General features: G+C 47.5%; 1 protein-coding gene across 2 annotated transcripts in view; it reads right to left on the bottom strand.

Moving 5' to 3' along the window:
• The window catches only part of BTBD2 (BTB domain containing 2), a 133,397-nt gene extending 126,611 nt beyond the window's left edge, over nt 1-6,786 (bottom strand). Inside the window, exon 1 of one of the 2 annotated variants that reach the window (XM_069740649.1) lies at nt 6,206-6,786. In XM_069740649.1, coding sequence (XP_069596750.1) covers nt 6,206-6,666 — 461 coding nt within the window. In that variant the 5' untranslated portion in view covers nt 6,667-6,786. The remainder of the gene's footprint in view (nt 1-6,205) is intronic. The other variant, XM_069740647.1, reaches the window with a different exon arrangement.
• Between the last annotated feature and the right edge of the window lie 8,344 nt (nt 6,787-15,130).

Genomic DNA, 15,130 nt, shown 5'->3' with positions numbered 1-15,130 from the left:
TCCCCATGAGATAGTAAGACCCCCGATCCTACAGCAGTCAGCGGGGGATCACCCCATATAAATAGGTGCAGTGCCCTCAGCTGTGATCTCCCTTCCCCATGAGATAAGCTTGTAAGACCCCCGATCCTACAGCAGTCAGCTGGGGATCACCCCATATAAATAGGTGCAGTGCCCTCAGCTGTGATCTCCCTTCCCTATGTGATAAGCTTGTAAGACCCCCGATCCTACAGCAGTCAGCGGGGGATCACCCCATATAAATAGGTGCAGTGCCCTCAGCTGTGATCTCCCTTCCCCATGAGATAAGCTTGTAAGACCCCCGATCCTACAGCAGTCAGCTGGGAATCACCCCATATAAATAGGTGCAGTGCCCTCAGCTGTGATCTCCCTTCCCTATGTGATAAGCTTGTAAGACCCCCGATCCTACAGCAGTCAGCGGGGGATCACCCCATATAAATAGGTGCAGTGCCCTCAGCTGTGATCTCCCTTCACCATGAGATAAGCTTGTAAGACCCCCGATCCTACAGCAGTCAGCTGGGAATCACCCCATATAAATAGGTGCAGTGCTCTCAGCTGTGATCTCCCTTCCCCATGAGATAAGCTTGTAAGACCCCCGATCCTACAGCAGTCAGCTGGGAATCACCCCATATAAATAGGTGCAGTGCCCTCAGCTGTGCTCTCCCTTCCCCATGTGATAAGCTTGTAAGACCCCCGATCCTACAGCAGTCAGCGGGGGATCACCCCATATAAATAGGTGCAGTGCTCTCAGCTGTGCTCTCCCTTCCCCATGTGATAAGCTTGTAAGACCCCCGATCCTACAGCAGTCAGCGGGGGATCACCCCATATAAATAGGTGCAGTGCTCTCAGCTGTGCTCTCCCTTCCCCATGTGATAAGCTTGTAAGACCCCCGATCCTACAGCAGTCAGCTGGGAATCACCCCATATAAATAGGTGCAGTGCCCTCAGCTGTGATCTCCCTTCACCATGAGATAAGCTTGTAAGACCCCCGATCCTACAGCAGTCAGCGGGGGATCACCCCATATAAATAGGTGCAGTGCCCTCAGCTGTGATCTCCCTTCACCATGAGATAAGCTTGTAAGACCCCCGATCCTACAGCAGTCAGCGGGGGATCACCCCATATAAATAGGTGCAGTGCCCTCAGCTGTGATCTCCCTTCACCATGAGATAAGCTTGTAAGACCCCCGATCCTACAGAACTCAGCTGGGGATCACCCCATATAAATAGGTGCAGTGCCCTCAGCTGTGATCTCCCTTCCCCATGAGATAAGCTTGTAAGACCCCCGATCCTACAGCAGTCAGCTGGGGATCACCCCATATAAATAGGTGCAGTGCCCTCAGCTGTGATCTCCCTTCACCATGAGATAAGCTTGTAAGACCCCCGATCCTACAGAACTCAGCTGGGGATCACCCCATATAAATAGGTGCAGTGCCCTCAGCTGTGATCTCCCTTCCCCATGAGATAAGCTTGTAAGACCCCCGATCCTACAGCAGTCAGCGGGGGATCACCCCATATAAATAGGTGCAGTGCCCTCAGCTGTGATCTCCCTTCACCATGAGATAAGCTTGTAAGACCCCCGATCCTACAGAACTCAGCTGGGGATCACCCCATATAAATAGGTGCAGTGCCCTCAGCTGTGATCTCCCTTCCCCATGAGATAAGCTTGTAAGACCCCCGATCCTACAGCAGTCAGCTGGGAATCACCCCATATAAATAGGTGCAGTGCCCTCAGCTGTGCTCTCCCTTCCCCATGTGATAAGCTTGTAAGACCCCCGATCCTACAGCAGTCAGCGGGGGATCACCCCATATAAATAGGTGCAGTGCTCTCAGCTGTGCTCTCCCTTCCCCATGTGATAAGCTTGTAAGACCCCCGATCCTACAGCAGTCAGCGGGGGATCACCCCATATAAATAGGTGCAGTGCTCTCAGCTGTGCTCTCCCTTCCCCATGTGATAAGCTTGTAAGACCCCCGATCCTACAGCAGTCAGCTGGGAATCACCCCATATAAATAGGTGCAGTGCCCTCAGCTGTGATCTCCCTTCACCATGAGATAAGCTTGTAAGACCCCCGATCCTACAGCAGTCAGCGGGGGATCACCCCATATAAATAGGTGCAGTGCCCTCAGCTGTGCTCTCCCTTCACCATGAGATAAGCTTGTAAGACCCCCGATCCTACAGCAGTCAGCGGGGGATCACCCATATAAATAGGTGCAGTGCCCTCAGCTGTGCTCTCCCTTCACCATGAGATAAGCTTGTAAGACCCCCGATCCTACAGCAGTCAGCGGGGGATCACCCCATATAAATAGGTGCAGTGCCCTCAGCTGTGATCTCCCTTCACCATGAGATAAGCTTGTAAGACCCCCGATCCTACAGCAGTCAGCGGGGGATCACCCCATATAAATAGGTGCAGTGCCCTCAGCTGTGCTCTCCCTTCACCATGAGATAAGCTTGTAAGACCCCCGATCCTACAGCAGTCAGCGGGGGATCACCCATATAAATAGGTGCAGTGCCCTCAGCTGTGATCTCCCTTCACCATGAGATAAGCTTGTAAGACCCCCGATCCTACAGAACTCAGCTGGGGATCACCCCATATAAATAGGTGCAGTGCCCTCAGCTGTGATCTCCCTTCCCCATGTGATAAGCTTGTAAGACCCCCGATCCTACAGCAGTCAGCTGGGGATCACCCCATATAAATAGGTGCAGTGCCCTCAGCTGTGATCTCCCTTCCCCATGAGATAAGCTTGTAAGACCCCCGATCCTACAGCAGTCAGCTGGGGATCACCCCATATAAATAGGTGCAGTGCCCTCAGCTGTGATCTCCCTTCACCATGAGATAAGCTTGTAAGACCCCCGATCCTACAGAACTCAGCTGGGGATCACCCCATATAAATAGGTGCAGTGCCCTCAGCTGTGATCTCCCTTCCCCATGAGATAAGCTTGTAAGACCCCCGATCCTACAGCAGTCAGCTGGGGATCACCCCATATAAATAGGTGCAGTGCCCTCAGCTGTGATCTCCCTTCACCATGAGATAAGCTTGTAAGACCCCCGATCCTACAGAACTCAGCTGGGGATCACCCCATATAAATAGGTGCAGTGCCCTCAGCTGTGATCTCCCTTCCCCATGAGATAAGCTTGTAAGACCCCCGATCCTACAGCAGTCAGCGGGGGATCACCCCATATAAATAGGTGCAGTGCCCTCAGCTGTGATCTCCCTTCACCATGAGATAAGCTTGTAAGACCCCCGATCCTACAGAACTCAGCTGGGGATCACCCCATATAAATAGGTGCAGTGCCCTCAGCTGTGATCTCCCTTCCCCATGAGATAAGCTTGTAAGACCCCCGATCCTACAGCAGTCAGCTGGGAATCACCCCATATAAATAGGTGCAGTGCCCTCAGCTGTGCTCTCCCTTCCCCATGTGATAAGCTTGTAAGACCCCCGATCCTACAGCAGTCAGCGGGGGATCACCCCATATAAATAGGTGCAGTGCTCTCAGCTGTGCTCTCCCTTCCCCATGTGATAAGCTTGTAAGACCCCCGATCCTACAGCAGTCAGCGGGGGATCACCCCATATAAATAGGTGCAGTGCTCTCAGCTGTGCTCTCCCTTCCCCATGTGATAAGCTTGTAAGACCCCCGATCCTACAGCAGTCAGCTGGGAATCACCCCATATAAATAGGTGCAGTGCCCTCAGCTGTGATCTCCCTTCACCATGAGATAAGCTTGTAAGACCCCCGATCCTACAGCAGTCAGCGGGGGATCACCCCATATAAATAGGTGCAGTGCCCTCAGCTGTGCTCTCCCTTCACCATGAGATAAGCTTGTAAGACCCCCGATCCTACAGCAGTCAGCGGGGGATCACCCATATAAATAGGTGCAGTGCCCTCAGCTGTGCTCTCCCTTCACCATGAGATAAGCTTGTAAGACCCCCGATCCTACAGCAGTCAGCGGGGGATCACCCCATATAAATAGGTGCAGTGCCCTCAGCTGTGATCTCCCTTCACCATGAGATAAGCTTGTAAGACCCCCGATCCTACAGCAGTCAGCGGGGGATCACCCCATATAAATAGGTGCAGTGCCCTCAGCTGTGCTCTCCCTTCACCATGAGATAAGCTTGTAAGACCCCCGATCCTACAGCAGTCAGCGGGGGATCACCCATATAAATAGGTGCAGTGCCCTCAGCTGTGATCTCCCTTCACCATGAGATAAGCTTGTAAGACCCCCGATCCTACAGAACTCAGCTGGGGATCACCCCATATAAATAGGTGCAGTGCCCTCAGCTGTGATCTCCCTTCCCCATGAGATAAGCTTGTAAGACCCCCGATCCTACAGCAGTCAGCTGGGGATCACCCCATATAAATAGGTGCAGTGCCCTCAGCTGTGCTCTCCCTTCCCCATGTGATAAGCTTGTAAGACCCCCGATCCTACAGCAGTCAGCGGGGGATCACCCCATATAAATAGGTGCAGTGCTCTCAGCTGTGCTCTCCCTTCCCCATGTGATAAGCTTGTAAGACCCCCGATCCTACAGCAGTCAGCGGGGGATCACCCCATATAAATAGGTGCAGTGCTCTCAGCTGTGCTCTCCCTTCCCCATGTGATAAGCTTGTAAGACCCCCGATCCTACAGCAGTCAGCGGGGGATCACCCCATATAAATAGGTGCAGTGCTCTCAGCTGTGCTCTCCCTTCCCCATGTGATAAGCTTGTAAGACCCCCGATCCTACAGCAGTCAGCTGGGAATCACCCCATATAAATAGGTGCAGTGCCCTCAGCTGTGATCTCCCTTCACCATGAGATAAGCTTGTAAGACCCCCGATCCTACAGCAGTCAGCGGGGGATCACCCCATATAAATAGGTGCAGTGCCCTCAGCTGTGCTCTCCCTTCACCATGAGATAAGCTTGTAAGACCCCCGATCCTACAGCAGTCAGCGGGGGATCACCCATATAAATAGGTGCAGTGCCCTCAGCTGTGCTCTCCCTTCACCATGAGATAAGCTTGTAAGACCCCCGATCCTACAGCAGTCAGCGGGGGATCACCCCATATAAATAGGTGCAGTGCCCTCAGCTGTGATCTCCCTTCACCATGAGATAAGCTTGTAAGACCCCCGATCCTACAGCAGTCAGCGGGGGATCACCCCATATAAATAGGTGCAGTGCCCTCAGCTGTGCTCTCCCTTCACCATGAGATAAGCTTGTAAGACCCCCGATCCTACAGCAGTCAGCGGGGGATCACCCATATAAATAGGTGCAGTGCCCTCAGCTGTGATCTCCCTTCACCATGAGATAAGCTTGTAAGACCCCCGATCCTACAGAACTCAGCTGGGGATCACCCCATATAAATAGGTGCAGTGCCCTCAGCTGTGATCTCCCTTCACCATGAGATAAGCTTGTAAGACCCCCGATCCTACAGCAGTCAGCGGGGGATCACCCCATATAAATAGGTGCAGTGCCCTCAGCTGTGCTCTCCCTTCACCATGAGATAAGCTTGTAAGACCCCCGATCCTACAGCAGTCAGCGGGGGATCACCCATATAAATAGGTGCAGTGCCCTCAGCTGTGATCTCCCTTCACCATGAGATAAGCTTGTAAGACCCCCGATCCTACAGAACTCAGCTGGGGATCACCCCATATAAATAGGTGCAGTGCCCTCAGCTGTGATCTCCCTTCCCCATGAGATAAGCTTGTAAGACCCCCGATCCTACAGCAGTCAGCTGGGGATCACCCCATATAAATAGGTGCAGTGCCCTCAGCTGTGATCTCCCTTCCCCATGAGATAAGCTTGTAAGACCCCCGATCCTACAGCAGTCAGCTGGGGATCACCCCATATAAATAGGTGCAGTGCCCTCAGCTGTGATCTCCCTTCCCCATGAGATAAGCTTGTAAGACCCCCGATCCTACAGCAGTCAGCGGGGATCACCCCATATAAATAGGTGCAGTGCCCTCAGCTGTGATCTCCCTTCACCATGTGATAAGTGACAGGTGTGCTTGTTTTGATGCTACTTATTGCTGCCGGCCATATCTGTACATGTGGGAGGTCTTCGCCCAATAAATGCCAGCCTACTGGGTGCACCGGAGCCCCCACTGAGGAGGGCTCCCGCCAATCCGCAGCACAGCACCGTCCTGACACTCCGCAGCAGGGCCAGCACCGCGCGATGGGTCGGCAGCACGGTGTGACGGTGGGTGTGCCGGGCGCAGTACCTGTGTGCGGGGATCCGCTGGCTGCCCACTCCCTTCCCGACCAGGAAGTGCACGTCACTCAGCACCTCGTTGTTGAAGAGAAACGTGAAGCGTTCCCGCACCGTGGTCTTGGTGGCCTGCCAGTTATACACGGGCTCCCGGTGCAGGAGGCCAGCCACAGCTGGAGGGGGAGGAGGCGGGGCCGCAGGGGGGGAAGCGCCACTGGCGGAGACCATAGACGCCGCCTGGTTACCGGGGGACGAGGCCGCGGCTCCACCGCTGTAGTTGTACGATGACGCGGACGACCCGACGCGATTGCTCGGGGTGCTGTTACCCACTACCCCAGGGAACGACAGGCCGCCGCTCCCTCCAGCCGCCATCTTGGATGGGGGAAGCTCCGGTGGGCGGGTGCAGAAGAAAGCGGAGGGGAACTGAGGCTTCCCAAACTTGTTTATAAGCAGCACCGGGCAGCAGTGGCGCATGGGGCAGACAAGAGTCCGTTATGTACGTTAGAGCACCGGCGCACAGAAACGGAGGCCAGATACAGCAACGGTAGAGGAAAAACGGCAGACTCTGACGTCACCGGGTCACCTGACGTTCTCAAGTCATGTGACTAACCCGGGCTGAAATGTAGATACAGGACTGAGCTGCCCGCCCGACCACCCCGAGGACAGCAACTGTCACGGGACGTCCTGTGGTGAGGAGGGATGGCGGGAGAGTGATGTCCTGAGGTACCTGGTGCTGCCTGCCGGGGGCACACGTGAGGGGATATGGGACCAGGGGGCTATGTATCAGGGAGCGTGGTGACTTATTTCCCGGTCAGGTCAGTACCTGGACATAGTGCAACCCCCACCATCACCCTGGTAGGTCAGAGAGTAAGGGAGCAGCACCCCTAAGGCTACTTTCACACTAGCGTCGGACCGTCGCAGTGCGTCGGGCCGACGTACAGACGTATCCTGTGCCAACGCTGCACAACGGGGGCAGTGGATGCATTATTACAACGCATCCGCTGCCCCATTGTGAGTTGCGGGAAGGAGGGGTCGGAGTTCTGGCCGCGCATGTGCGGTCGGAAATGGCGGACACAATGCACCAAAAAAACTTTACAAGCAACGTTTTTTGGAGCCGACAGTCAGGCACAACACGACACAACCGTCGCACGACGGTTGCGACGTAATGCGTCGCTAATACAAGCCTATGGAGAAAAAACGCATCCTACAAACAACTTTGCAGGATGCGTTTTTCTGCAAAACGACGCATTGCGACGTGTGTTGTAGGACGCTAGTGTGAAAGTAGCCTAACACACCTCCTCTCCAACAGGTCAGGTAACAACCTTTCTCACAGAAATCCTAGCAAAAGTGATGTTGTTTAACCCCTTCGTGACATGCGCCGTACTAGTACTGCGCTGCCGCCACTGCATTAGTGGCAGCAGCAGTACTAGTACGGCGCACCGATCACCGCGGTCTCGCGCTGAGCGCCGCGGTGATCGGGTGCGGGAGTCAGCTGTATATGACAGCTGACACCCCGCAGCAATGCCCACGATCGGCACTATCGCCGATCGCGGGCATTTAACCCCTCTGATTGCGCTGTCAGTAGTGACAGCGGCATAGAGGGGGATCGCGCAGGGACGGGGGCTCCCTGCGCTCTCCCACCAGAGCAACGCAATGAGATCGCGTTGCTCCGGTGACCCGGAAGGAGTCCCCGGATCCAAGATGGCCGCCGGACTCCTTCCGGGTCATGAAGTGACCTGGCTAGCCGGCGCCTGCTGAGAGCAGGCGCTGGAGAGCCAGCTAAGCTGCCTGTCAGATCGTTGATCTGACAGTGTGCTATGCACAGTGTCAGATCAACGATCTGATCTAATACAGAGATGTCCCACCCTGGGACAATGGTAGAAAGTAAAAAAAAAAAAAAAATAGAATGTGTAAAAAAAAAATAAAAAAAAATCCCCAAATAAAAAAAAAAAACATTTCCCAATAAATCCATTTATTTATGTAAAAAAAACCGAAAACAATAAATGTACACACATTTGGTATCGCCGCGTCCGTAACGACCCGCTCTATAAAACTATCCCACTAGTTAACCCCTTCAGTGAACACCGCAAAAAAAAAAAAAAAAAACAAGGCAAAAAACAACGCTTTATTATCATACAGGCGAACAAAAAGTGGAATAACACGCGATCAAAACGACGGATATAAATAATCATGGTACCGCTGAAAACGTCATCTTGTCCCACAAAAAAAAAGCCGCCATACAGCATTATCAGCAGAAAAATAAAAAAGTTATAGCTCTCAGAATAATGCGATGCAAAAACAATTATTTTTTTATATAAAATAGTTTTTATTGTGTAAAAGCGCCAAAACATAAAAAAAAATTACATAAATGAGGTATCGCTGAAATCGTACTGACCCGAAGAATAAAACTGCTTTATCCATTTTACCACACGTGGAACGGTATAAACGCCCCCCCTAAAAGAAATTCAGGAATTGCTGGTTTTTGTTCATTCCGCCTCCCAAAAATCGGAATAAAAAGCGATCAAAAAATGTCATCTGCCCGAAAATGTTACCAATAAAAACGTCAACTCGTCCCGCAAAAAACAAGACCTCATATGACTCTGTGGGCCAAAATATGGATAAATTATAGCTCTCAAAATGTGGTGATGCAAAAACTATTTTTTGCAATAAAAAGCGTCTTTTAGTGTGTGACGGCTGCCAATCATAAAAATCCGCCAAAAAAACGCTATAAAAGTAAATCAAACCCCCCTTCATCACCCCCTTAGTTAGGGAAAAATAATAAAATGTAAAAAAATGTATTTATTTCCATTTTCCCATTAGTGCTAGGGTTAGGGCTAGGGTTAGGGTTGGGGTTAGGGTTTCAGTTATAATTGGGGGTTTCCACTGTTTAGGCACATCAGGGGCTCTCCAAACGCGACATGGCGTCCGATCTCAATTCCAGCCAATTCTGCTTTGAAAAAGTAAAACAGGGCTCCTTCCCTTCCGAGTTCTCCTGTGTGCCCAAACAGTGGTTCCCCCCAACGTATGGGGTATCAGCGTTCTCAGGACAAGTTGGACAACAACTTTTGGGGTCCAATTTGTCCTGTTACCCTTGGGAAAATAAAAACATAGGGGATAAAATATCATTTTCGTGGAAAAAAAAATATTTTTGATTTTCACGGCTCTGCGTTATAAACTGTAGTGAAACACTTGTTGGTTCAAAGCTCTCACAACACATCTAGATAAGTTCCTTTGGGGGTCTAGTTTCCAATATGGGGTCACTTGTGGGGGGTTTCCACTGTTTAGGTACATCAGGGGCTCTGCAAATGCAACATGACGCCTGCAGACCAATCCATCTAAGTCTGCATTTCAAATGGCGCTCCTTCCCTTTCGAGCTCTGCCGTGCACCCAAACAGTGGTTCCCCCCAACATATGGGGTATCAGCGTTCTCAGGACAAGTTGGACAACAACTTTTGGGGTCCAATTTGTCCTGTTACCCTTGGGAAAATAAAAACATAAGGGATAAAATATCATTTTCGTGGAAAAAAAAATATTTTTTATTTTCACGGCTCTGCGTTATAAACTGTAGTGAAACACTTGTTGGTTCAAAGCTCTCACAACACATCTAGATAAGTTCCTTTGGGGGTCTAGTTTCCAATATGGGGTCACTTGTGGGGGGTTTCTACTGTTTAGGTACATCAGGGGCTCTGCAAATGCAACATGACGCCTGCAGACCAATCCATCTAAGTCTGCATTTCAAACGGTGCTCCTTCCCTTCCGAGCTCTGCCATGCACTCAAACGGTGGTTCCCCCCCACATGTGGGGTATCAGCGTACTCAGGACAAATTGGACAATAACATTTGTGGTCCAATTTCTCCTGTTACCCTTGGGAAAAAAAAATTGCGGGCTAAAACATCATTTTGTGGAAAGAATAAATGATTTTTTAATTTTCACAATGCTACATTCTAAACTTTAGTGAAACAATTGGGGGTTAAAAGTGCTCACCACACATCTAGATAAGTTCCTTAGGGGGTCTTCTTTCCAAAATGGGGTCACTTGTGGGGGGTTTCCACTGTTAAGGCACGTCAGGGGCTCTCCAAATGCGACATGGCGTCCGATCTCAATTCCAGCCAATTTTGCATTGAAAAGTCAAATGGCACTCCTTCCCTTCCGAGCTCTGCCATGCGCTCAAACAGTGGTTTATCCCCATATATGAAGTATCGACGTACTCAGGACAAATTGCACAACAAGTTTTGGGGTCCAATTTATCCTTTTACCCTTGGGAAAATAAAAAATTTGGGGCAAAAAGATCATTTTTTGTGAAAATTAATATAAATTTTTTTTTTACGGCTCTACATTATAAACTTCTGTGAAGCACTTGGAGGTTCAAAGTGCTCACCACACATGTAGATTAGTTCCTTAGGGGGTCTACTTTCCAAAATAGTGTCACTTGTGGGGGTTTCCACTGTTTAGGCACATCAGGGGCTCTCCAATCGTGACATGGGCTCCGATCTCAATTCCAGCAAATCTTGCATTGAAAAGTCAAATGGCGCTCCTTCCCTTCCGAGCTCTGCCATGTGCCCAAACAGTGGTTTACCCCCACATATGGGGTATCGGCGTCCTCAGGACAAATTGTACAACGACTTTTGTGGTCCAATTTCTCCTGTTACCCTTGGTAAAATGAAACAAATTGGACCTGAAGTAAAAATTTTGTGAAAAAAAAGTTAAATGTTCAATTTTTTTAAACATTCAAAAAATTCCTGTGAAGCACCTGAAGGGTTAATAAACTTTTTGAATGTGGTTTTGAGTACCTTGAGGGGTGCAGTTTTTAGAATGGTGTCACTTTTGGGCATTTTCTGTCATATAGACCCCTCAAAGTCACTTCAAGTGTGGGGTGGTCCGTAAAAAAATGGTTTTGCAAATTTTGTTGCAAAAATGAGAAATCGCTGGTCAACTTTTAACCCTTATAACGTCCTAACAAAAAAAAATTATGTTTCCAAAATTGTGCTGCTGTAAAGCAGACATGTGGGAAATGTTGTTTATTAACTATATTATGTGATATAACTCTCTAATTTAAGGGCATAAAAACTAAGAGTTTGAAAATTGCTAAATTTTCATAATTTCCGACAAATTTTAGTTTTTTTCACAAATAAATGCAAGTCATATCGAAGAAGTTTTACCACTATCATGAAGTACAATATGTCACGAGAAAACAGTGTCAGAATCACCGGGATCCGTTGAAGCGTTTCAGAGTTATGACCTCATAAAGTGACAGTGGTCAGAATTGTAAAAATTGGCCCTGTCACTTAGGTGAAAACAGGCTTTGGGGTGAAGGGGTTAAAGGGAACTTGTCACCCCCAAAGTCGACGATGAGCTAAGCCCACCAGCATCAGGGGCTTATCTACAGCATTCTGGAATGCTGTAGATAAGCCCGCGATGTATCCTGAAAGATGAGAAAAAGAGGTTAGATTATACTCGCCCATGGGCGGTCCCGCTGCGGTTCGGTCCGATGGGTGTCTTGGTCCAGGGCCTCCCATCTTCTTATGATGACGTCCTCTTCTTGTCTATTAACGCTGCGGCTCCGGCACAAGTGTACTTTGTCTTACCTTTTGAGGTCAGAGCAAGTACTGCAGTGCGCAGGCGCCAGGAAAGGTCAGAGAGGCCCCGGTGCCTGCGCACTGCAGTGCTTTTCTCTGCCCTCAACAGGGAAGACAAAGTACACTGGTGCCGGAGCCATGGCGTTAAGACAAGAAGAGGATGTCATCGTAAGAAGATGGGAGGGACCGGACCGCGACGTCCATCGTACTGGACCGCCCCTGGGTGAGTATAATCTAACCTCTTTTTCTCATCTTTCAGGATACATCGGGGGCTTATCTACAGCATTCCAGAATGCTGTAGATAAGCCCCTGATGCCGGTGGGCTTAGCTCACCTTCGATCTTGGGGGTGACAGGTTCCCTTTAATGAGTGTCACACTACTCTTCATCAATCTGGCTCCAACTGTCTCTGATTACTGTTGCCAGATCAGCTTTGCAGGTTGGAGCCTTGTCATGGACCATTTTCTTCAACTTTCACCAAAGATTTTCTATTGGATTGAGATCCGGACTATTTGCAGGCCATGACATTGACCTTATGTGTCATTTTTCAAGGAATGTTTTCACAGTTTTTGCTCTATGGCAGGATGCAGTATAATCTTGAAAAATTTCATCATCTCCAAACATCCTCTCAAGTGATGGGATAAGAAACATGTCCAAAATATCAACATAAACTTGTGCATTTATTGAAGCTGTAACGACAGCCATCTCCCCAGTGCCTTTACCTGACATGCAGCCCCATATCATCAATGACTGTGGAAATTTGCATGTTCTCTTCAGGCAGTCATCTTTATAAATCTCATTGGATCGGCACCAAAGAAAAGTTCCAGCATCATCACCTTGCCCAATGCAGATTCACGATTCATCACTGAATATGACTTTCATCAAGTCATCCAAAGTCCATGATTGCTTTTCCTTAGCCCCATTGTAACCTTGTTTTTTCTGTTTAGGTGTTAATGATGGCTTTCATTTAGCTTTTCTGTATGTAAATCCCATTTCCTTTAGGCAGTTTCTTACAGTTCGGTCACAGACGTTGACTCCAGTTTCCACCCATTCATTCCTCATTTGTTTTGTTGTTCATTTCCTGTTTTGGAGACATATTGCTTGAAGTTTCCGGTCTTGACACTTTGATGTCTTCCTTGGTCTACCAGTATGTTTGCCTTTAACAACCTTCCCATGTTGTTTGTATTTGGTCCTGATTTTAGACACAGCTGACTGTGAACAACCAACATCTGTTGCAATATTGCGTGATGATTTACCCTCTTTTAAGAGTTTGATAATCCTCTCCTTTGTTTCAATTTACATCTCTTGTGGTGGAGCCATGATTCATGTCAGTCCACTTGGTGCAACAGCTCTCCAAGGTGTGATCACTCCTTTTTTAGATGCAGACTAAGGAGCAGATCTAACTTGATGCAGGTGTTAGTTTTGGGAATGGAAATGTACAGGGTGATTCCATATTTTTTTTTCCTCTGAAATGAGTGATTCCATAATTTTTCTCCTATGCTTGGTTAAAAAAAGTAACCGTTACTGACTGCCACATTTTTTGTTCTTGATTTCTTTTAGTGTTTCTTTAAGCCAGAAAGTTGCCATTTGAAATGACTTTAGTTTTGTGCCATGTCTGTGATCTGCTTTATTTCTACAAAATTAAACAACTGAATGAACATCCTCCAAGGCCGCTGATTCCATAATTTTTGCCAGGGGGTTGTTTAAGCATTTGCCTAACAGAAAAAAATTCACATGATGTCGGTTACCTGTTTGCCAAATATCCAATGAAAATGTAGTGAAAAAAGGCAGACAACCCTTCACCCAGTCAAGAAGGTGTAGCAGTGTTTGTGCCTGTTCATGTGACCGTAAAACCACATTGGTCGCGCTAGTAACGCAGGTATCATGGAACGCACGCCAAAATTCCAGCATGGGAACTCTTTCTATTTCCCATCGTGTGCCCATAACAGGGCACATGCGTGATCCGCAAGTGCGCTAAGATACATATAGTGCTTCTGGTGTGCTCAAAAATGGGCGCATGAGTGAACCGCATAGACAGTGGAGCGCACATAATACTTTCGGAATCATAGAACAATACTTGCAGGAAAACAATATCTTGGTGGGATGAAATGCGTTGTGAGGTGGTCCCTTCTTGAAATGGCATAATGATTCCTACTCTTGACGTGGATGCTCTTCTCAGTGGCTTAGTGCTTTCAGCTCCACATGAGGTTTTTTGAACAAATGCCTGAGGGTCCAAACATCAACCAGATTTGGGTGAGACCGTTCTAGTTTTAATTTTATGGATCTTTAATACATTTTTGGGGGCTTAACTGGCAATGTGTCAGTGGTATTGGCATGATTGTATGCTTGCTATACCTCATTAGGTCTGTTTACTGCTCCACCAGTGGTACTGGGATTGGTGGCATATTATAGGCTGTTGATGCCCTAACTGTGCAGACTTGGTTTCTTGCTGGTATTTGAGGGTTCCGATCTCTATGGTTGTTGTGTCTGGGTCATTTCATATCAAGTGATCCAAATATGAATATTTTTTTTTACCTGACATCTTAAGATTTTTTTTTTTATGAAGCACAACTTTAGTTCATTACAAATTCAAATTTTTGAATTTTTTTTTCTTCATCAGTTAATTTTTTTACAGACTTACATTTTTTATCATATCTCGGGTTAGAATGAGGATAAAGAGGTGGGAGAGGCATCATTTTTCTCAGAACAATACTGGCTTTCATTTATGTCACAAGACTATGTTTCTTTATATTTTGTTTTGGAGAAATCAAATTCAAAATTTTAATGCGCAATTGTGAAAAAAAATGTATGTTTTAAAATTGTGAAAAAAATGCATGTGTGTTACTTGTGTTCTTGTTTATATTTGTACAGGGATTCAACTTGGGACCTATCAAATTATTTTTTTTAAGCCTTGAATCATCTGATGTTATGTTTGTGTGAGTTTCTTCCTTTTTCCTTTTCAAATTACAACTTACTGAATTCAAAATTTATATGCAACAATAAAGAAGCAAAAACAAATACCAAAGTGCCAGAATAAATCCATCTTAATCATCATAACACAACTTGCTCAGCATTTTCAACCTGAATGCATTGAACAAGCCAAAAGAAAAAAGGTCATCATATCCTCAAGTGTGATTTTTTTTTTTGGTGCAGTCTCATCCTAATTATAAATTAAAAACAAGATTAAAATAACCAATATTTTACCACCTATTTATACAGGTAACATTTTTTTTCTATTATCACTATACATGTCATTTATGAAGTGTTCATGAAGAATAGTCCAGTAGTTAAATCCTCGTTCTATAAAATATGAACTAATCAAACAATTAATAGTAGGTTTTTAAACTGGCTTTTTATCATCAAT

This window comes from Ranitomeya imitator, chromosome 1 (assembly GCF_032444005.1).
Source record: "Ranitomeya imitator isolate aRanImi1 chromosome 1, aRanImi1.pri, whole genome shotgun sequence".
In the NCBI taxonomy this organism is placed as follows: Eukaryota; Metazoa; Chordata; class Amphibia; order Anura; family Dendrobatidae; genus Ranitomeya; species Ranitomeya imitator.
The sequence above is the reverse complement of the archived record's forward strand: the minus strand, read 5'-3'. Positions and strand labels throughout refer to the sequence as shown.